The 22,040-nt window shown below is 42.7% G+C and overlaps 1 protein-coding gene across 1 annotated transcript in view; it reads right to left on the reverse strand.

The window, feature by feature from the left end:
• Nucleotides 1-22,040, reverse strand: part of LOC119402513 (stomatin-like protein 1) — a 49,728-nt gene continuing 27,688 nt past the window's right edge. Inside the window, exon 9 of the mRNA XM_037669665.2 lies at nt 1-13,735. Coding sequence (XP_037525593.1) covers nt 13,527-13,735 — 209 coding nt within the window. The 3' untranslated portion in view covers nt 1-13,526. The remainder of the gene's footprint in view (nt 13,736-22,040) is intronic.

Raw genomic sequence — 22,040 nt, forward strand, 5'->3', positions numbered from 1 at the left:
GAACACATTATGATTCCCAGTTCTTATTTAACTAAACATGTAATAAAAATTATTCACAAGAAATGTGGGCAAATAAAAAATGAATGCATTTGGCTTCAAGAAAATGACAACAAAAAATGTGAGGACTGCCGATCATGTACTTGTCTCTTATCTATCATTACGACAGGTGAAAAATATCAAATTAAAACATCAGTTCACAAAATAATTTTCCAGGAAAATACAAACCAGTTGTACTACCATGAAATAAACACTGTGGCAGCAACATGTATAGTGCTAACGAAATGAAACTCACAAATTAAGGCTAAGAAATGCACATACTTCCATTTCCACAGTTTTTAGTTTGCATCCCATCAGTGTAATATTGGCTTGCATCCGAGTGAACATAACCTTTAATGGCAAGTCTTGTAGCGGGACAATGTGATTATTTCAAGCAATTGCACACACCAGCTGTTATACTTGGAGTTTTTATGTTGCAGTTCATCCCGTGAGCATTGTACATGTCAACAATTTTGCCCTTTTATCATGCAATAACTTTCACTTAGCTAACAACAGTAAACAAGTACTCCTGACAATTACCTACTCAGGCTGTCAAATGAACAGACAAAAGTCAAGCAAGGTTCTCTGCAAGGTGTGAAACAAGGTGTGAAACAGTTTTGAAAACAGCTACTTTTTTGGCTAGAGATTTCAAGAACTAAATAAGTGATATACTACTACACAATTCTACGAATATGAATCTCATTACTATATAATGTCCCACGCATTTAATAACATGCCAACAATGTCCTGTATCAACACACACATCCTAATAAGCCAAGCAAGTCCAGTAATCACATAACAGAAGTCAGCACTGCATAGGTGCTAGAGCAATATTAATAAGGAACCAAAAAAAGCAAGACCTGGCTAACAGAAATTTCATGACAAAGCACCGACACAAAGTCTCTATTAGAGCTGTGCACGGGCCGTATATCCGAGCCCGAGCCCGGCCCGGGCCCGCTGACTTTGTCGAAGACCCGCCCGAGCCCGACAGCAAAGGGCTGCGAGCCCGCCTGGCCCGGCCCGACGTACGAGAACAAAATCCCGGGCCCGGCCCGGCCCGGCTTTTTGAAGCTTCGCTGCGAAAACAAAACATCGTTTTCCGGTAATTTGGCGTTTTATTGAGCATAGCAAATGTGATCAGACGACACACTACGAACAGTCTTTACTACACAGATAACAAATTGTTGTGCAAAAACAGCAAGCAAGTAGACGGCCTCATGCCAGCAACAATAGAGTTCGCTCGCCAATGCCGTCACGTGTATGGGGTATGCCCATGCAAGCGTAAGCTTGCACGAAGGCGATCTACGTCCGGTCGCTCGCGCTGTCGCGTACATTTTCACTCATATGGGATTTGGCCTTAAATCTAACGCAAACAGTCACGTGGCGCCGTCAGTAGCTCAGGTGGTGTTACTTCTCTGTTTGTCGGAGTGCAACAGAGGCAGTGCTTTACCTGCTCCCCTTTTGTTTAAAGTAGCGAATGGAAAGGAAAAGCGGTAAAGGGCGGTCGTGAAAAAGGCGCTGTATGCGTGCTGGTAAAGAATTCCCGCTCATTCTCTATATTTCGGGCTTGAGTCGGGCTTGGCGCCGGGCCCAATCCCGGCCCGATAAAACTCCAAGTAGCCCGAGCCCGGCCCGGGCCCGAGGTGAGAATACGTCGGCCCGCCCGAGCCCAGCCCGCGGGCCGGGTCGGGCTCGGGCTTTCGGACTACCCGGAGCCCGTGCACACCTCTAGTCTCTATGTTGTAAAGCTAGCAAAAAAGAGATAAAAGGAAAATATAGAGAAGAAAGAGAGAAAGAGAAAGAGGGGTCTGCCAAAAATTAAGAATCTACAAATATACCTACAGATCATGCACTCACTTAGTACACACTTGCCATACACAGCACGTGAGTACTAGAAAAGGAATATTGCCAGAACAAAGACAGGCCACCACCCCAATCCAGAATTCACTACAAGAATATCAGCCAATTTTTGCGAAAACATAGAGTAAATGAAAAGATCCTGCATGAAGATAAACTTTCGTGATCCACAAACTTCAATAATTAAAAATTTCCTTGAAAGTATGACTAGAAAGTTTCATCAGAATACTACAATTCTCACAAAGTATATTCATGAAGATTGTATGGGCTGAAATATGAACAAACAAACAAACAAACAAACAAACAAACAAACAAACAAACAAACAAACAAACAAACAAAAGCATTGCAATTCCTAAGAAGCAGCCTCACAAAAACATTACTTTCACTTCACACTGGAATGATTATTAAGAATGTTCCAGGTGTTGCATTGTCTAAATGTAATAAATGTCAGCACAATCAAAATGTGTACACTAAGCTGCCTACAGGATTATGCTGCTTTACTGAAAAGATCCTCCTAAAGTCATCTTGCCACCCATTTTTGGAGGTGCAGCTGCACTTGTGTCTTTGAACACTATAATGTACATAGCTGGTAAAAAAGTATTGCGTGAACAGAATGCCCATGAGATACTTCGTTAGGGTGATCACATTCCTACTAGCAAAATGTGGAACACTCTGAACGGGGAGTGTGGGGGGGGGGGATTGACAAAACAGAATAATACCGGTGTCACATGGGCACATTTGATCGCGATCAGGACAAATCCGGATCGAATTTCTTAGTCGCGATTGGCTACTTTATGCATGCTGCCGAAGGAAGCCAATCACAGTTGATAAATCTGATCGTGACCAGGCTTAATCGCGATCAGCAGTGCACCGTGTCACATTGGTGTAAGAAATTAACTGCAATATTTTCTCATTTATTTTTTGACGTTTGACGAGAAATTTTCTCACACAATGTTTTGTCATACCTGAAGCAGCGAAATAGAGCAACTGATACAAGTTGAAGTTCATATATATATCAGTGCACACAAAATTAGTTTGTATACATTTTTGTAACATGCTCCAACGAGAGACAAGGTTATTAATATCGACATAAAATTGTGGCACCTTAAAAGATAGGCACTCACAAAACAGCTGTGGCTTAGTTTCCACAGGTTACCAGTTGGCCACTGCCAACAGGTTAGGAGGCCCACCGCCCACATTGGAAAGAATGGCGGGAAGGCGCACGGAGCTGGCGCAAGATGTGCCAGAAGCATTCATTATTGCCGTGAACTGTGCGGTTAGCTGATTTTTTCGGAAGCTTGGAGTGCTTGCACCTAACATATCCTCAAATAAGGTGGCCAGGTTTAGCTGAAATCAAGGCGCTGTGGCCAAACAATACAGTGAAAACTTGATCTAGTGAAATCCGATTTTGCGAAGTTCCCGTTCTAACGAAGAAATTTCCATTCCCCAGCAGCTACCCATCGGGTTCAATGTTGTTATCGACCAACAAACTTGGCATTAAATCTGATTTAATGAACTTTTCCCTGAAACAGATGAACAAAAAGGCAGTGATTTATTTCCAATATTTACAGAGATGAGTTTTTCTTTTCTTTAGCGTGCGCTCTAACGTTATCACACTAAAACATACAGCCAGACTAGCTACAAACTTAGCTTTATTTTGGCAAGGCTGTATGCCATGCCCATGCGTCAAATAATGGACTCAACAGCTGGATGGAGTTAAGGGTGGCGGTTGTTTATGGCCCCTGTAAATGCTCCCACAGGAATACTATGGTCGGTTGCTTTCATTATTTCATGGTTCAAGCAACAGATGGCACTGATCGTCTCCTCGCAACTCTCTAGCCTGGCCTGCTCGCATAGTCACTGCATTCATTCTCCCCATCTCTGCATATAGGCTGCCTGTCATACATTCACGAGACCGTCTATCTACCTGGCCTGCATCTCCTAAACACGGGAGGCTCCATGTTCGTGCTGTCCTTGTGGACATCTCAAACACACAGGCATGGCAAATATACGATGCCGCAGTAGCTTTTGTGTGTCGCTACATTACAATTTTAGATTTTGAAGTAATGAACAACCCCTTTCTCGATTTTATGAAATTCCTGATTTAATGAAATAATTCAAGTGCAGTCATCCCTTCGTTGAACAGAGTTTCAACTGTAACAATAAAGCGCGAAATCTTTTGCGGGACACGGGACAATAGCTCTCAATGCAGGACAGTCCTGCGAGTCACGGGACAGGTGGTCACCCTATAGTGGATTATGTACCTTGACATGTGAAGATATATACATCTACTGCAACTCCCTGTCACTATTGACAAAAGTGGTTTATCCATCATGCTGATACTTAGTGCTTTTTTGAGGGCCTTCTCCATTCACCTCTATGCTGCTTCTCAAAACAACGCATTTCACTTCCACTCACAAGTCTGTCTGTGATCTGTGAAGTTCCTTCTGCTTCGTCTGTCATGCTGTGAAGATATCCTTATCAAGATATACAAACTAGCCCGAGTGAGCACACCGTTAACTGTACAAGCAATGCCATAACAGTATCAACAAAATTTATACGCAACTGTGCCCCTATTTTTTAATGTTTCTCAATGAAACATAATATTGCAATAAGTACTTTGAATAGGAGTGATGCCAACCAGAGTACACACTTCATTAATCTCATGCCAAGAAAAGTGAGAGGGGATGGGGGGGGATGAAAACCGCACACTTTACAACACAAGAGATAATGAAAAAAGAACTTTCTGGACTTGATGAAATCATGAAATGAAGTTAATGCTGCCAATTCTAGGTACGAGCATAGTGCTGCAAGAGAACATAGGACATTTATCCTCATAAAAGTAACAATAAAAAGCTGTAGTTGTAGACATTAAGTATCAGAGATCAATCTAAATATGAAAAAGCTATCATCTGCGCTATCATTTGAACTTCAAGTTAAATAAATAATACAGATATTGAAGTGTGAGTGCGAATCGAATCAAATATTTTTTGAATATTTCTCGAATATTTCTAGAATATTTTTAGAATACTTTGAAGCGAAATTGCAGAAAAGAAGTTAAGAGAGGATTCCTAAGCATATTCTTATAAGATAGCAACATGAAAGTGTTTCTTTTCACTAGGTTGATGAAGCACTGGCGGGGTGGTGTTTCATAGCTGTCTTATCAAGAATGAGGAAATGTAGAGGCCGAATTGTATTTATTTACATGATTTGGTGCAACCAAAGTGTTGCCGACAACACTTTACACGTGATAGGCAAAGATGCCACTTCCTCAGCCTCTCCTCCTCTTTCAACCTCTGTGGAAGCACAAATGATGTGGTGGACAAGGGTGTGCTCCCTTCATGTCCGGAGTTCCAAATCTGCCTCGTAGACGTTGATATATAAGAACATCTGACATTTTGGATGCTAGAAAGCTTTGGCGTCCGATTTTTCGGACTTCCTACCCAAATTTCAGGCCCAAAACAGCATTAATTCAGCCCCCAACTCTGCCACATCTTTCATCTCCATGTTGGAACCAGCGTTTTCTTGAGTTACAGCTGAACCCCTTTATAAGAGACATGCTCTGGGGAGCAATTCTTGTCTTTTATATGAGGTGTCTCTTATAAGCAGGGTACCACGTGTGCATTTTCTTAACAACCCCTATTTCAACATAGGCACACTAGTGCCTCTTATACCCATTTGTCTCTTACATCAGTGCCTCTTATAAAGGGGTTCGACTGTAATACATTTGCGACCGTAGCGAAGCTTGAAAGGAAGCTTTGCCGCAATACGAGGGTTTCATGAGGTGAAGCATATTGAAAATCTAGGGACCACTTCCAATCTGACGTTGACTGTATTTGTTTTTGGGAAGTTTGAATAGTTCGAATAGTAAAATTCCAGTGCGAATCGAATTGAATTGCAAACACTATTCGAAAAATATTCGAAATTTCGAATATTCGCACACCCCTAATTTTTTGTTTAGAAAAATGCTGTAATGAGCTGAGATTCATCAAATTGGTATAACATGAGTGATAACTTTGGTGAACATGCAAAAATCAGGGTAACCAAATTTGGGCACTTTAAATGCAAGTAAAAAGCATCTTTGCATAAAATTAACTAGAGAAATTAGGTTGATCGGGAATCCTTTAAAAACGACTGTAATAAGGTGCCCTGAGGTATGCCTGAACTGGTGTGTTCAGGCGTACCTCACGATTCAGTTAAAAATATCCCTTTGACTGTCTTTTTCATGATGACTGCTTTACCACGATATGATTATGAGAGACGCCGTAGTGGAGGGCTCCGGAAATTTCGACCACCTGGGGTTCTTTAACATGCACCTAAATCTAAGTACACGGGCCTCAAACCTTCTCGCATCCATCGAAAATGCGGCCGCCGCTATGCGGCACCCAGATTCAGTCATATGGATTTCTCCCTTGCACCATTGCATTAGAGAAACAGAATACACTTCATCAGTATGGGACTCCGACCAGGTAGCACTTATCAACAAGCTCAAAGCTGTCCAGAATCCCTTGGCTGCACAGTGTCCAACTATCATTAAAAATTCAGTACAAAACTTCCACTATAAAACCTAGCCTCAATAATTCTCTTGCCTCTACCTTTTTGAAATGATCTGTTATCACATTCACATGCTTAAATCCCACTGGACGCAGCCTGCACCTTTCACAAAGTCTCGCCTTGATCCAATTTAGCTAGTTCATATCCCTTGAGTAATGACTGTAACATATTCACAATTTTTTCAACCCAAGACTTGCAGAGACTAGGATTGTTTGCCTGCCTCAACTGCCAGTATGCATGTGTACAGTGACCTACACATCCCCACATTCACCATTCCAAATATTTTTTCCAAGACCCTTTCCGAATTCATGTACCTTTTTTTTGCCTTGTAATTTTTCTGTTTTCTGTGAAGTGAACATCTTGAAATTTGCAATTTTCTTTCTCGCCCGTTCCATTTTCAATGGTGTAAAGCGTTGAGGGTACAATAACTAAAAAAAACCAACAACTTCAACAAACAAAAAGGCTATCCTACTAGTGAAAAAAGCAAGCTTTCCAGCCAACATGAGATCCTACACAATGCAAAGTTTGCAGATAATGACACTAGAATTAGTGTGAACAGGAAGAAGTAAGACTAATAAGGTACACATTTCACGCATAAGCCAATGACAATTGCGCACCCTAAATCGCATTTGATAGATTTTGAACACATTTTGTGTAGCAAAGATCTTCAATGGTTAAGCGGTGAGTGTACCATTTCAAAAGTGAGTATCTAGCATAAAAAGCACTAGCTTTTGGCATAAAAAGCACTGTGCCATAGGAACACAAAGATTTAGTTCTGACACTGAATGACACTGAATGACTGGTTACCTGTCCAACACCTTAACCCAGGCCTCCCCAGTAGTGAAACTACTAGCTCGCAAAATATTAATTTGAACCTGAACTTGAGTATGTGAGCAGTGGTTCACAGCTTGTGGACCTAATGTTATTAAATCTACTAGGGACCTTGTTATTTATTTGGATCACTACAATACTGATTTCAAAGCAGATGCAGACCTATTGAGTTTTAAAATATGTTTCAAATGTTATAAATTATTTTCCCCCGGTTCTCCCATCAAGCCAGCTCCTTACATTTTTCTGCACACCAGCATAAAAAAGCTGTTTATCCCCATGTGCCAAACTAACATATAATTAAACATTTTTCTTAGTTGGAACAGTTATCAACTTGAAAAACCTGCCATCAGGCACCAACCTTCATGACAGCATTGCTTGCTTAAACTCTGTATTCTCAACCATCCCTCATGAAAAATAGTATTATGCAAGGTCTATGCTACAAGAAATAAAAAATAATAATTAAGTAAAATACCATAATGTTATAGTGACAAAGAAAGTAGTGAAAGTTGCACATTCTTTACTGAATGAAGGAAGGCAAAAACAACTGTAGTGACGAATATGAATGCTCCAAGGCTGCAATAGCATCACAACTTAAGAGTTTCAAGCTAGATAATGGTTTGCTAAGCCTTGACTGTCATGTCATTTAGTTTGTGCTTGGTCCGTACCTTCCATCTGCTCTGTAGAACTTCCTTGCATAATAACACACACGTGTCAAATGGTGTCAGATACTGTAAAATAGCATCACAGAAGCATAACCCCAATATTTGTTTAAAGGTTGATTTATGTAGGACACAAACCTTCAAAGGGTCTTCAAGTGAACCCCACCTCCCCCTCTCCCCCCCTCGAAAAAAAAGGAGAGAAAGAAAAAAGCAATGCGTATTTTTCAATGCAACATTATGCTACACATTTGTCAAAAAAATTAGGGGTGTGCGAATATTCAACTTTCGAACTCGAATTGAATAATATCTAATCGAATAATTCGATTCGACTTTCGAATAGGTAGTATTCGAAGTTTCTAATAATTCGACAGGATGAATATCTAAAACGTGGCAAAAGCCAATGGTGCATTTTGTTTAGGGTGGGGTGACTAAAACTAAAGCTAACGTCATTACAGTAGGCCTTTTGTTAAAACTTTCAATGATATCCTGGTTCAAAAGCGAGTGCATGATTATTTTAAAGGAGACTGTGTCATTACCGCACGTAAAAAAAAACCACGTGAAAAAATTGTGAAGCCCTTCACAACATTGTTTCCGAAATGAAGTCAAGGAATTCTTGCGTAGTTCTGTCCCATATGCCGCAAGAGCCGTAAAACATCTGGACGCGAAACCCTCGGTGATTGGCTTCACATGTGTGCACACACACTGCCGCACCACTCGTTCAGAAACTCCCATCGTTCCGGTGCGCAGTTAAAACACTGCTGTGAACGGGCACCCGAAGATGTTTGGGCCCGGAGCACTCATGACGATGAAGCACAACATTACTGTTGTCAGGTGACTCGCATTGCGCAAAACTGGCTGCTGTACCACTCCCCCCCTCTGTTAGCCGTGAGGAGGTTAGGAGTGCCGCTGCTGACTAATGGTAGTTCATCGATCAACATGCCTGTGCGCCTGTAAAAGCCGAAAAAAAAGAAAGAAAGAAACCTCCCGAACAAGCATGTAACATAGCTTTCACCATGCCGCAGCATCCCCGATTTTTCCTTTATATTGCCGTAACTGGTGGTACACGTTTCGTGTAAATAAGATAGCTAAGTAAGGATAGCCCAGTGAGAGTGTGTTTTCAACTGCAGGAAACACCGTAACATCACAGCAAGAGAGTCTATAGCCAGGTCATATGGAACAGCTTGTGTTTCTGCATGACAACTTGTAGTCTTTCTGTAGCTGTCATAGGTGTGCTCACGAGGGTGCAGAGGGGTGCGACCCCCCCCCCCCCCCAAATCACCTAGAGGGGGGGGGGGGGCGTAGTCTTCCCCATACTTTTACTTTGTCGGACCTGTCCCATCATTGTTTAAAGAGCAGGGTTATGGACCCGCAGGTTTTTGACGATAATGGCGGTTGAAGGCCCCTGATGTTGCATTCCAAGAGCTGTTAGGACCAAACTGTTATAATCAAAGGCAGGCCATTGTGAGAAGCACGTCATTGCTTCATCTTCATTCTTTCATCCATTGTTAAGCATGTTGTCTTTCCAACTCGACAAAAGGGAGGAAGGGGGGAGCTAAGATGAAACTTCGCCCTCTCTTGTGGGGAACCTTGCACACGCCGATGGTAGCAGTCACTCACCATGTTATGTACTCGAGGACATGAGCAGATTTCATTTCTCTGTTCTTTCTTTCAATTTTCAATAATATCTTTTGTATTCGATATTCGATTCTAGATGAAATTTTCCTATTCGCACACCCCTAAAAAAATTGTTACTGTCTGCAAAAAATTTCCAGAAATGTTCCACACATTAAAATAAGCACACAATGCTTAAAAGGTTGCGAAAAAAAAAAAAGGAATATGAATGGTACTTTTTTATAATCAGTCCTGACCATGCTCTATCACAAGCCAGAAAGGCTTTTATGCATAATGGCAGTGGCTCTCAAGCAACACTATGCTTATGATCCAGCATCGTCATATATCATACGTTAAAGTACATGTGACACTGCAATTTTTGACCATTAAATACGGTTGGTGGAAGATGCCAAAAATGTGGTGAAGAATAAGGCGTTAAACTATAAGTGCCTGCATACTACACAACTCAGAAGTTGAAATTTAGATTTGGTATTGCAGTTATGTGCAAGTCTTCAACAAAAACATAGCCGCGAGAATTTTTTGAAAACGGTGCCATAATAGCGGAGTTACATGCGTTCGATGATCCAAAAGAAGCCCTCGCTCACTTTGCTCTTTCCAATTCTATGCTCTGTTCGTTGGCTCGTCTCTCCTCCTGGTCGAGTGCTCCTCCTTGCCGCGTGAGGAGGATGAGCGGTGAGCGCCTAGTTGTGAGCAGACAAACAGGCTCTTTTTGTGGATGACATGAGCTGACGAAAATGTTGATGTCACGTCTGAGGATTACGAAATGCTGAGGATTAAACGCAAAATGCAAAACACTGAGGATTACCAAATGCTGAGGATTATCGAAAGGCCCGGAGAGGAGAAGAGATTGTTTCTTGGAATTTGTGGGGCGCCCAAGGCCCGTAGCGCTGCCACGTTTGGCATTGTTAATCGTGACGGCACTATGAACTCGATGTGCACGTTTACTTGAAATTTTAAAAAATTGTCGGAGGTGGTTTAGGGGCCCTTTAAAAAAACTCCATGCCAAGCCCCATTGCAAATTTCCGTTATATACCTTTGCATGAGGGCCCCTTATGCGAGTGCCCTTGGTAAATAAATAAAAAAGACATACTGAAACTTGTAAGTTATCTTAATGTTTTTACTCTCTCTCTGCGTAAGGTACCATCCCCTGCCAGGTCCCATTGTAAATTTTGGTCATGCAATGTAACTTGTAAGGTACCATCTAAGGAGCATTTTAACTAAACAATTTTTAAAGTCAGTTCATTAATAGAGAAGTCAGAAGCAATTCAACTGCACTAGTACCATGTCACAAGGAGGTGGGTGTAAATGTCGGCAGAGACCTTCTCTCTTTCCCCCCTTGCTAGTGTCTGCAAGTGGCATCCCACCCCCAGGTGTTGGAGCTGTGGAACCGCTCACATGCATGTGATGAGCCCTGCCTCCTTTTTTTTCTTCTCTTTCTATTTTGTTTCATGGCGCATTTACAGTGAGTCATTGCACATTCCGTATTGGATGATTAACTGATTGTACAATGGTCGGTGATGTTGCAAGCATTGCATTTTTCGTTGAGGCATTTGTGTGGCTGACCTGGACTCTTGCTGACCCCAAGAAAGGGGTGCTGCTCAAAATCTTGATCACTTTCGTGCAATGCAGCTGTTTCATACTTTGAAGACATGACTACCATCATGTGATCTACGTGCTGTGCTTGTCAGTTTGTATAATGCCCAGACCTGGTGAGGAGCTCTTGAAGAGAAAGCTCTAGTTCGGGGCCAACTCTAATTTACGTAATCAAATACACATAAAATAAAGAAATGCTTTCATCAGACAACTGCCAAATTGATTTCAATGAAGTTTGTTGCATTTGAGAGGGAATTAAGTTCTAATGACTCCAAGGAGCATAATTTCCAAAAATGGGCAGGTAAAAAAAAAAGCTGAAAATTTACAATTTCATAACACTGCACCATCACAGTTCTGCCAACTCCATTTGTTACATCATCCCAAATGAACAAACTACAAAATGTCAAAATGTTTAGAACAGTTCTGCAAAAGTCCTGTTCACAAATGAATGGCATATTTTGAAGCAGCATATAATACATTTACATTTATGTTTTTTGCTTCTGATGTGTTATTAGCTGCAGATAGCAGAATTACGAAAAAATAATTTTTTATTGCTAGGTTACAAATCTGAAAGATTTTTAAAAATTCTTGTCTTTTTTCAACAAGTTTTCAAAAACATTTGACAACCTCAGTAAGAAAAAAAAATCTTCCTACCATTATTAGGATGTAACTTTTTTCTTATGCGAGACAAATATAATCAATTTTGATGCAATACTAACTGAGAAAAATGTTCCATTCCCATGTATTTAGATAAAAATGCTTGACTAGAGCTTTCTATTAAGACAGGATTTAACACAATAATAAAATTATAAGAACAAGAAAAAGAAAACTTATACAGAAGAATTAAAGGACCCCTAAATTATCCAGAGCTAACAAATTCGTTACAGAGCAGAAGCTGTGTACTAGTATACAATGAAGATATAGCCACAAGAATGTTGTAAAGCGATGTAATAATTACAATGTCTAACTATGATGAACAACTATGTGGCCAATGTGATTTTCCATTCATCTTCACTAACCTTTTCACCGGGTACTCACCAACTACATACAGTGCAGCGAAAGCTACAGGACACGTACAGTGCAGCAAAAGCTCCATGCAGTGTCAACAGAATAGAAGCTTCATAAAAGGTACAGTGGCATGCAATAGGAAGTCTTCTCTACTACTAGAACAGAGAGCTGGCCCTCATAGTTGGTGCTATCATCCTTGGCTGACTGACTAATCGACACTTTTTGTCTTGATGACACCGCTAGGGCACAGGCTGTCGCTAGAGGCTGGTGTCACAACATGCAAAGAAGAGACAGGAAAAGCTTGGAGAGAAGCGCAGGAATGTATTTTGAATTTCGCAATGGCATATGGCGCTTCCATTTTCACAAGAGATGATCATCATGGTACACTGCATGTGATGTGCATGTTTTTTTAAAATATGTACAGTAGGGACCCTTTAAAGGGTGCATAGCTTAAAAAGAAGAAAATGAACTCTATGAAATTAGCACTTGAAATACTGTTAAATGAGATAATACACAACATGAAACTAAGAATGGAATGTGCGTACCACTACAGATGTTGCTAGTATTTCACATCGGTTTTTAACTAAATGAAAGAGATCATGACACAACAAAATCATCAATATGATTAGCACGCATAAGCATAACACTACTGGTTTGATTAAACACGCTAATACAACAACTGTTGGCCAACATAGAAAATAAGTGACTAGTGAAATCCTGTTGTAACAAAACAAACTCTGTAAAACCCAGTCAAGTCGTCGAATCTGAAGGCAAGCACAAGGTGACAACAACATTTTTTTATCAAATGCAACATCATTTTATAAATACAGTAGGCTCCCTAACTTTTGTTTAGCCCAATTATCTAATAATCTAAGAAATTTTAAGCACTTCATTTTGTGTATCATGGACTCAGTGCCCTACTGTTGAGCTGCATGTTTCTAATGTTCCTTCATGATTACTGTAAAGGGAGTGTACTGCATAAGATGAAGCTGTACTAGACAAGAATATAACATGTACTGGCAAGTGTATCAATGGCTACAACACTGTGACATCCACATTGCTGAAAGAAGCTCTACTCCTCCATGTTATAATACCATTAGATCAGCTTCTTTATAGAAATAAAGGACAAAAGAACTTGGAGCTAAACAACAATTCCTTGTTCTCATACTTCAGCAGTTCTATTGCTGTACATGCCTATAACAAAACCAGTTCATTGTATAGTAAGTTAGCATGCACAGCATAAGCAAGTTGTTACCATTCCGTGTACAACTTTCACTAATGGACTGCAAAAGCTGCAATGTGTCAAGTAGATGGCTTGACCTAACAAAAGAAAAAGATAAAAAAAAGATTAAATTCTAGCCAGTAGTGCATTTGTCAATTACACCCATGAAACGGCGCAGGCAGGACCAGTCCCCTTGGACTTGAATGCGACCACCCATGTACACCTGCATGGGAGATTCCTTTCCACACAGGATCAAGGTCAGATCATCAGCAGAGAGGCGCAGTGTCACATCGGCCTTCCTTCTGTTGCCGAGATCACTACCACGCACCAGCTCCACACTACCTGTAATTTTCAAACATTGCAAGGCTGTAGAAAGGATACGCTGCATAAAAAGAAAACGAGACATATTAAGTTATAGTTTAGCGCAATTCAGGGCTTTAAAGCAACAATTAGATGCCCTTCTTTTGCCTTCGGCATCTGTGTACCTAAAGAACAATGCTTGTCTTTCACAGTCATGACATGCATGCTCATTTTTTACTAGATGGAATGTCATGTCGAGAAAAAAAAACACAAGCAATAAGATGGGTCCTTTCAAGTCTTATATAGCCAAAAGTAAAGGCTGCATAGATTACACAAGAAATCACATAAGATGGGTCCTTTCAAGTCTTATATAGCCAAAAGTAAAGGCTGCATAGATTACACAAGAAATCACAGTAGTTCTGAGACATAGCAGCACTGCTAGACAGCAGACAAGTAAACTGACAAAGGTAAACAGATATATATAACCAACTTTTGTTATTCAAACATGTGGCAGTGCTTATGACAATCCATAAACACAGCTGCCTATGGGATAAATAGTATAAAAGCACTGATCTCTTTAACTTATAAACACAACAGTGGAAAAGCACTCAGCTAGTGATGAAGCATAGCTAGTGTGTAGAAGATAATAACTGCTGGTATTTTACAGTTTAAAACCATGATATGATTATGAGAGACGCCGTAATGGAGGGCTCCGGAAATGTAGACTACCTGGGGCTCTTTATTGGGCACCTAAATCTAAGCACACAGGCCTCTAGCATTTTGCCTCCACCGAAATGCGACTGCCAAAACCTGAATTTGATCCCACGACCTTTGGGTCAGCAGTCGAGCACCATAACTACTAGACCACCGTGGCGAGTAGTGTGTTGAAGAACAGAAAGAAAAAGCATAACAGTTGATAACATGAGCCTTGCTGCAATGTTCTCCAGTTTAAACACCTTTTTCAGAAAATTTTAGAGCACATAAAAAGGCACAGACCTGTACAAAGACTGTCAGCACATTAAGACAGCATAAACTGCAGACAATGAAATACTGTTTCAGAAGAGCCAACACCACCTAGCTACTGAGTCAGCAAGTGCAACAGGGATAACACGTTCGAGCCCCTCCTGTTTCCCCAATCCTTGCACTCTTTGGTAGCATATTAAGGAGTCAATATAGTTGCTCCCACAGACCAGATCACTTTATCTGCTGTAGGCAAGGACAGCCTTTATGTCATGGTGACGGCATTTTGAAATGGCTGGAAGCACTTGAGCTGACTTCAAGAGTGACATCTTCATTTGAGTTAAATTTTGCAACAGCACGTGTGCACACACTTAAAGGGGTCCTGAATCACTTTTCCAAGTAATAACCAATTGATCTCAGTATCAGTATCAAGGTTTATTGCTTCACCAATCGATTGCCCCCCGAATTTTTTCAATTAATCAAGTATGGTAGGAGTTACAGGGATCTGTCACACACTTTAAGTGCTTCCTCTCTTCTTTTGTCCTGATGAGAGAGCTGGAAGCTGCACATGGAGCGATGACAAGGGGGAAAGAAGCTATGTCACGTGCACGTCACGACCTTGAGTGCTCATCATGAATTGCGTTTGCTCTCTCCTGCTGTTATTCCACAGCACATTAGTGTTGCTAATGCGTAATTTTTGCACACTACTGAGCTCGGTGCCCTGCAGGTGGTGGCACCCTGTGGAAAGAAGTGCACTGAATCCAAACGCTGCTCTTGGTTTATGTCGGCTATCGGTCAATAGCAGCAATCTGTTGTATGATGGCCCTTCGAAGAAAGTGTATGGGCCTCTGTATCAAGAGAGGGCACTTGAAAAAGTGGGAATTTTGCGCTCCGCTTGTGAGCTCTCCCTACTGTGCACAACTGCAAGATTTGGCTGAGCTGCTCATAGAAGTGTCTCCTTTCCGCTGCATGAGCTTTTTCACCAAGCATGAGCGGTAGTCGAGAACCCCTTTAAAAAAAGTGAGAATGAAAAGTCTCTAAGCTTAATCAGTGAAATTGTTTTGAAAAGGATACTGGCTTGTGTGCTGTTTGCAGAGCAAAACAAAGTTCTAGTGAGGTTTGCCAACACTCATTCAACATTGACACTTAAGGCAGCTCCAAATATATGAGAAATGCAGAGCATAATACATAATAATAATTATTTAAGAGAAAGAATAGTTGCTGTTGTGTTGTCAGCCTCAAAGGCAGCCACAGTAAGTGACTATCATAAAATTCCGAGCAGGTGCCCTCTCCAATTTCACTGCTAGTTTCAAATTTCCATGTCGTTCCAGAAAAGCCCCTTCCTACCTCCCCCTTGTTTTGAACCTTGTAATGCATGCGTCCAGGCAACTCCGGTCTGCTTGAATCCCACCTAATCCAACCCTGCTTAGGCGCCCAATTTCTAAGTGCCTGCACCTGAAATTCGACGTCAAAATTTAATTTTTTTTCTTCCTTTCCCGCATAATGATTGCACCACGAACATGGTGCACGACACCCATGACGATTTACAGGCTCCCACAATCAAAAGCGTGGCCTTTGTGATGTGTATTTTCAATTTGAACAATGGCACCTTATGATGTAATTAATTAGCAAAAGTAAGACCTTCAAGACTTGTGTCTGTTGCCCAGAGCTGTTGCTTAGGTGTGGCCTCATAATCGGTAGTGCTTCCATGCCATGCTTCCCATGGTCTGATCACGTTGCCTTTTCATTTTTCGTGTTTGTGAGTTGTCGTAATGCCCTGTGCCATGAACGAGAGCCAGAAGACTTCTGAAGAAGTCTATGTCCACTAGTTTTTTTTTTCTGGTGGGAAAATTTTGCTGCCATTCCGAGAAAATGCCCCTCTCCACTTAACCCGTAATTTGGACTTGCTGAAGCGGGGCCCTTGCTCGGAATTTTATGGTAGGTTGAGCTGCTTAATGAGTCATTTAATGTCTAATAATGCTTGAGATATTAAAATTTTCCTGAGTGTTTTATCAAAATGACTTCCATGTGATGGAGACGCACTTACAGGAGTATTGACACGATTTTGAGACATCGTAAAAGAGATATTTTTCATTTCCTTGGTATACAGCGTCAACGCTCTGCACGCGCCAGAGTCATACAACACATATAAAATATTTTACATTGATTTTAAAGTTTTTGTCGCTGAGCATCTGCAAGCCAGCCCCACTGCAATGGACATTATCCCAACTAGTCAACACAGTTCCCTTGAGATGGTGAGCTCTGCGTCCTGCATGCAGCCTAAATCGCAGAAATCACTGTCGGGATCACTGGAAGACAATTCACTCATCATTGTTTACGTGCACCACAAGCAGATGACAGATTTGCCGCTAGTATGTCGCGAGTTGATGTGTCCCCGTGACATCACACTGCTATGACACGTCACTGAGAAGCCGCCCCCTCGACATCAAACCGAAAGTATCTTTTTAAGGTAGCGGTAATAACAATATATTCGATGCATTCCCAGGCACCACAATACTCGTTTTAGGTTTCTAAACACCAGTATTTTTATTTAGAGCAACAATCCAAAAATGTTTTCAATTCGTGTCAGTACTCCTTTAAAAGTACAATAACACTACTGCCCATTCTAAAGCTACCTCATGCTTGTGTGCATTATACAGGATGTCCCAATTATCACGTCACACGATTTTGAAGAAGAGGAACGGCGTTACGCGGAGAGAGCCTAGTACATATTGTTCACAGTACACTGGAGTAGCCACTACTAATTTTTTGTTAATGAGGTTTAATTAATTAGTCATAGCTATACTTGTAATTCGACAAGTACTCACCTAATTATATAAATGTCAATGAGGCATATGTAGGCGTGTACAAATGACATCTAACTGTGCTATTTTCAATGACATACTAATTGCGTGCTCATTTTTTTTCGGCCGATAAAGAGAGCTCGCGAAATGGGAAAAATAACACGTGACTATGCTCCCATTGGCAAAAGAAAGCAGCGCCCTCAAATAAGCTTACTGCAAGCAACCACTTTGCCTGTTGCCCACATCCAGAGACAGCATTCTGCACTTTGGCAAGGGTACAGGACGAGCGCGAACAACATATGTCACAATATTGCAGGGATTCCTTCTGCTCGATTGTACGTCATTATCGTGATCCATATCTCGTGGCCGACTGTTCTCACTGATAAAGCGGCCAGAGCACTGTTCTGATTACAGCCAACTCCGTAAGACCAAAGTGACGTGTTTCTTTGGCCGGGGAGTGGCAGATAGGACGATCCATATCTTTTTCTTTCTGCATTTTTCCCTTTGATACTGGCTACCTCACAGTAAGTCTGCTTGAGGGCAGTGATTCCTGATGAGCGCTGTGGTCTAGTCACGTGTCATTTTTCAGATTTTGTGGGCTTTCTTTACCAACCCGAAAAAATGAGCACACAATTAGTACATTGTTGAAAATAGCACAGTCAGATGTCTTCTGAACATGCATACATACGCCTCATTGACATTTTGATAATTAGGTGAGTACTTGTCGAGTTACAACTGTAATTCTGACTAATTAATTAAATTTCATTATGAAAAAATTAGTAATGGCTACTTCAGTGTACTGGGAACAATATGTACTACGTCTGCTTCGCGTAACGCCGTTCCTCTTTTTTAAAATCTTGCTGCGTGATAGTTGGGGCACCCTGTATATGAGGTAACATGTTGCAGCCACAAGTACAGGCACTGCATGGATGAGGACCTCCAGAGAAGGTGGCCAATCTGAACGAAAGAATGTATTCTTTTTTTTTTTTTTGCTTTCAGTATGGTTGCAAAATGAAATAACAGGCAGATGTGAGTGCTTTGTGTCCCTTTTGTTATTAAAAAAACAATTTCTTTTTTAAATCAAGATTACTAGTGGTGTGCGAATATTCGAAATTTCAAATATTTTTCGAATAGTGTTTGCTATTCGATTCGATTCACACTGGAATTTTACTATTTGAACTATTCGAACTTCCCAAAAACAAATACAGTCAACGTCCGATTAAAAGTGACCCCTTCAGATTTTCAATATGCTTCACCTCATTACACTCTCGTATTGCCGCAAAGCTGCCTTTCAAGCTCCATTATGGTCGAACTTTGCCAAGACACAGTCAACGTCTGAATGGAAGTGGTCCCTAGATTTTCAATATGCTTCACCTCATCACACCCCGGTATTGGGGCAAAGCTGCTTTTCAAGCTCCGTTACGGTCGAACTTTGCCAAAAGACAGTCAACGTCCGATTGGAAGTGGTCCCTAGATTTTCGATATGCTTCACCTCATCACATCTGTCACGTATCTCGGGAGCGCTTGCAATATGTGATGGAGTTGGGAGAGTAAGTGAGGCGGGAGACCGTGGCGTCACTGCAAACAAACTTTTATCACTCGACACGGCAAACAAAATTCTCACACCAAAATATTTACATCAAAAAGTGACCTTAGAAGAGGAGACGTTATAGCGCACAATCACTAATAACAAATCGCAAAGCCTACCAGCTATGCTTAACTTCTACACACTCCAAAGTCTGGCCACTATGGCGCCTCAGTCTCGCTACGCGAATCGAACGTTCTTACGGTTCGTGTTGCCCGTCGCCTCGATTCGATGCGAAGATCGACGCCCTGCCCAGTCGTCGCAGCTGCTGTCGACGTCTTGGGGTCGTCGTCGTCGATCCGCCGCGTAGCTAGTCTTCCTCGTCGCCGATCCTCCGGCCCTTCGTCGAGAACATCCGTCTCGTCCAGTTAGGCCTACCTCCTGGCCTCCCCTTGGTGCCACCGGGTCGAACTGTCGACGTGGCTCTCCGGTGATTGCTGGTGGGTCGCCGTCGTCTTGCCGAGCTGTGGTAGTGCTGCAGGTGCCTCGAGAACTGCGTACTGAGGCTGCCGCAAGCCCGGGACGCCTCGCTCGGTAGACCCCGAGGTCGACGGCCACCCTCCCGGGGCATGCACAACGCTGCCTCCAGAACTCAGCCCTGCCGTTCCCGTCGCGGACGCGACGCTGGCTTCCACCACCTTGCTCCTCGACGACTCCACCGAACAATGACTGCTTGATCCTCTGGGGTTCCGCACCTCAGTTCGGGTCGCGTGGCACGCGCCTTTCTCCGGCCAATGGCTTGCGTCGACGTGGCGGGTGGTGCACACCATCGGGTACTTTTCCATTCCCCGCACACCATCGACGCATTGCGCTGTCCGGCACGCGCCCCGTGCCCCTTTACTCATGACATTGGGCCCCCTTTTAAGAGTTTTTTCTTAAAAAACTGCTTTGGTCCTCCTCTTCAGGGTTATGGCCCTCTGCTCTTCTGATAGTGTCTTGTAGCTTGTGCTCCTCTTTCCTTGCTTGACCTATGCACACCTTCACTTCCCCACTTTGTCACGCACTTTCACTCACAATTTACTTCACCGCACATAGTTCATACAACACCACTATCATTAGTTCTACACACCACATGTTCATTGTCCAGAACACTAAAATCTCCAAGGTACGAGAATACACCATGCCACAATCCGTCGCTTCATTGGTGACTTTGCACAAAGTGCTTGACATCTTTCTGTATGCCTGGCCAAAATGCCTCCTTCGTCACCTCCCCACGCAGGTTCTGTGTATCTCTGAACCCATTCGCATACCAATGCTCTAAAATGGCCCGTCTATAACGTGCTGGCACCATCAGTTGTCTAATTAGTGTCCCTCTTTTCCAAAACTTACGGAAAATTAACTCCTTGACTGATTCGTAGGACACTCCGTCTCTACATCCCTCTCTGGTTGGTTTACGGCCAATCCTATCTATCGCGTGCCTCAGAGTTCTGTCCCTCCTCTGTTCATTTGAGAACTCCTCAGAGGTTACACCTACACACTCCAACATTGGCACTCTATCCTTGCCTCGTGCCTCGCTCTTCCCACTCCCCCTACTAGCTTCAATGCTCTTGGGGCTTCCAGTTACCTGTTTCCTTTGTTTAGCATATTTCTCACGCTGTACTGGGTCATCCACCCTTCTTACCCCTGGCCTATTTCCCAATATCACATCATAGATGGGATCTTCCATACACTTCGCTGTGAGTACACCTACGAAATAAGGAGTATCTAACCTTATTTTCGCCTCGGGTAACTCCTTCTTGGATCCATCTACAAAGACCACTGTGCCTATTCTCCCTGTGAAATCCTTTTTATTCACCAGACTTCTCCTCACCAACACAGTATCCGCTCCTGAGTCCCTCAGCACCGTTGCCCGTTTGCCATTTACTTTACCCTCCACAACTGGCATATTAACACCTTCCGACCTATCTATCACTGCACCAACTACCTCTTCCTTCTCTTCTGACTTCACTGCACACGCAGTACGCTCTACCGGTCGATTCCTACACTCGTTCGCTTTGTGCCCTCTTTTCTGACACAATTGGCAGGTAACGTGGGATTCTTGTTGACTAGTGCTAGTGCGGCAGTTCATAGCTATATGCCCTAGTCGATTGCACAAGAAACACCGCTGCTGTGCCCTTTGTTTACCCATTGGGACCTCACTGTTGCTCTCTTCTTCGTTGTGATCGCCTCTGTCGCCTTTTTCTAAGTTCCTTAGACCCTGAGCCTCCACGAACTGGTCCGCTTGCTTTGCCATCTCCTCTACTGTGCTTAGCTTCCTCTCTTTCAAAAATACCGCTAAGTTCTTGCTGCACCTGTTGAGAAATTGCTCAGCAACCATTCTGTCGCGGACCCCTTCATACGTCTTTTCTGTCTCGGACAGCTCTATCCAGCGATCAAAATAGTTTGCTAGCCGACACGCAAACTGCTTGCCAGTTTCTGAATCCTCGGGCTTACATGTTCGGAACTTCTCCCGGAAACCCTCGGCTGTTAGCCGGAACCTCTCCAATAAAGTCTTTTTTACTATGTCGTAATCCAGAGACTCGTGTGCTGGCATACGGCCAAACACACTCAACGCCTCCCCCACTAGACACAGACTCAAGGCGTTTGCCCACTCACTTCTCTCCCAACCCTGCCCTACTGCGATTCTCTCGAATCGATGCAAGTATGCATCGAGGTCATCCCTTCGCTCATCGAAGGGCGCCATCAGCTTACGCGGGCAAATTTGTCTAGGCCTGGGAGTAGTCGAGTTGTCCAACGCCGTCGTCGGGGTACTCGCGCGACTAGCGTCGTTGCGCGGAGCGACATTTATTTCGGCTAACTTCAACTTGAGCTCGAGAATCTGCTTCTCGCGCTCATGCTGCTCCCGCGCCTCACGCGCACGCTCCTTCTCGCGTTCCTGTTCTTTCTGCGCGCGTTCCTTCTCACGCTCGTACTCTCTTTCGCGCTCTTTCTGAGCGTTCTCGAAAAACCTCATCGTCTCCTCCTTATTCATTTCGCAGTCTCTGGCCACGGCCGCCAA

The sequence above is a fragment of the Rhipicephalus sanguineus genome, chromosome 1 (genome assembly GCF_013339695.2).
Source record: "Rhipicephalus sanguineus isolate Rsan-2018 chromosome 1, BIME_Rsan_1.4, whole genome shotgun sequence".
Lineage (NCBI taxonomy): Eukaryota > Metazoa > Arthropoda > Arachnida > Ixodida > Ixodidae > Rhipicephalus > Rhipicephalus sanguineus.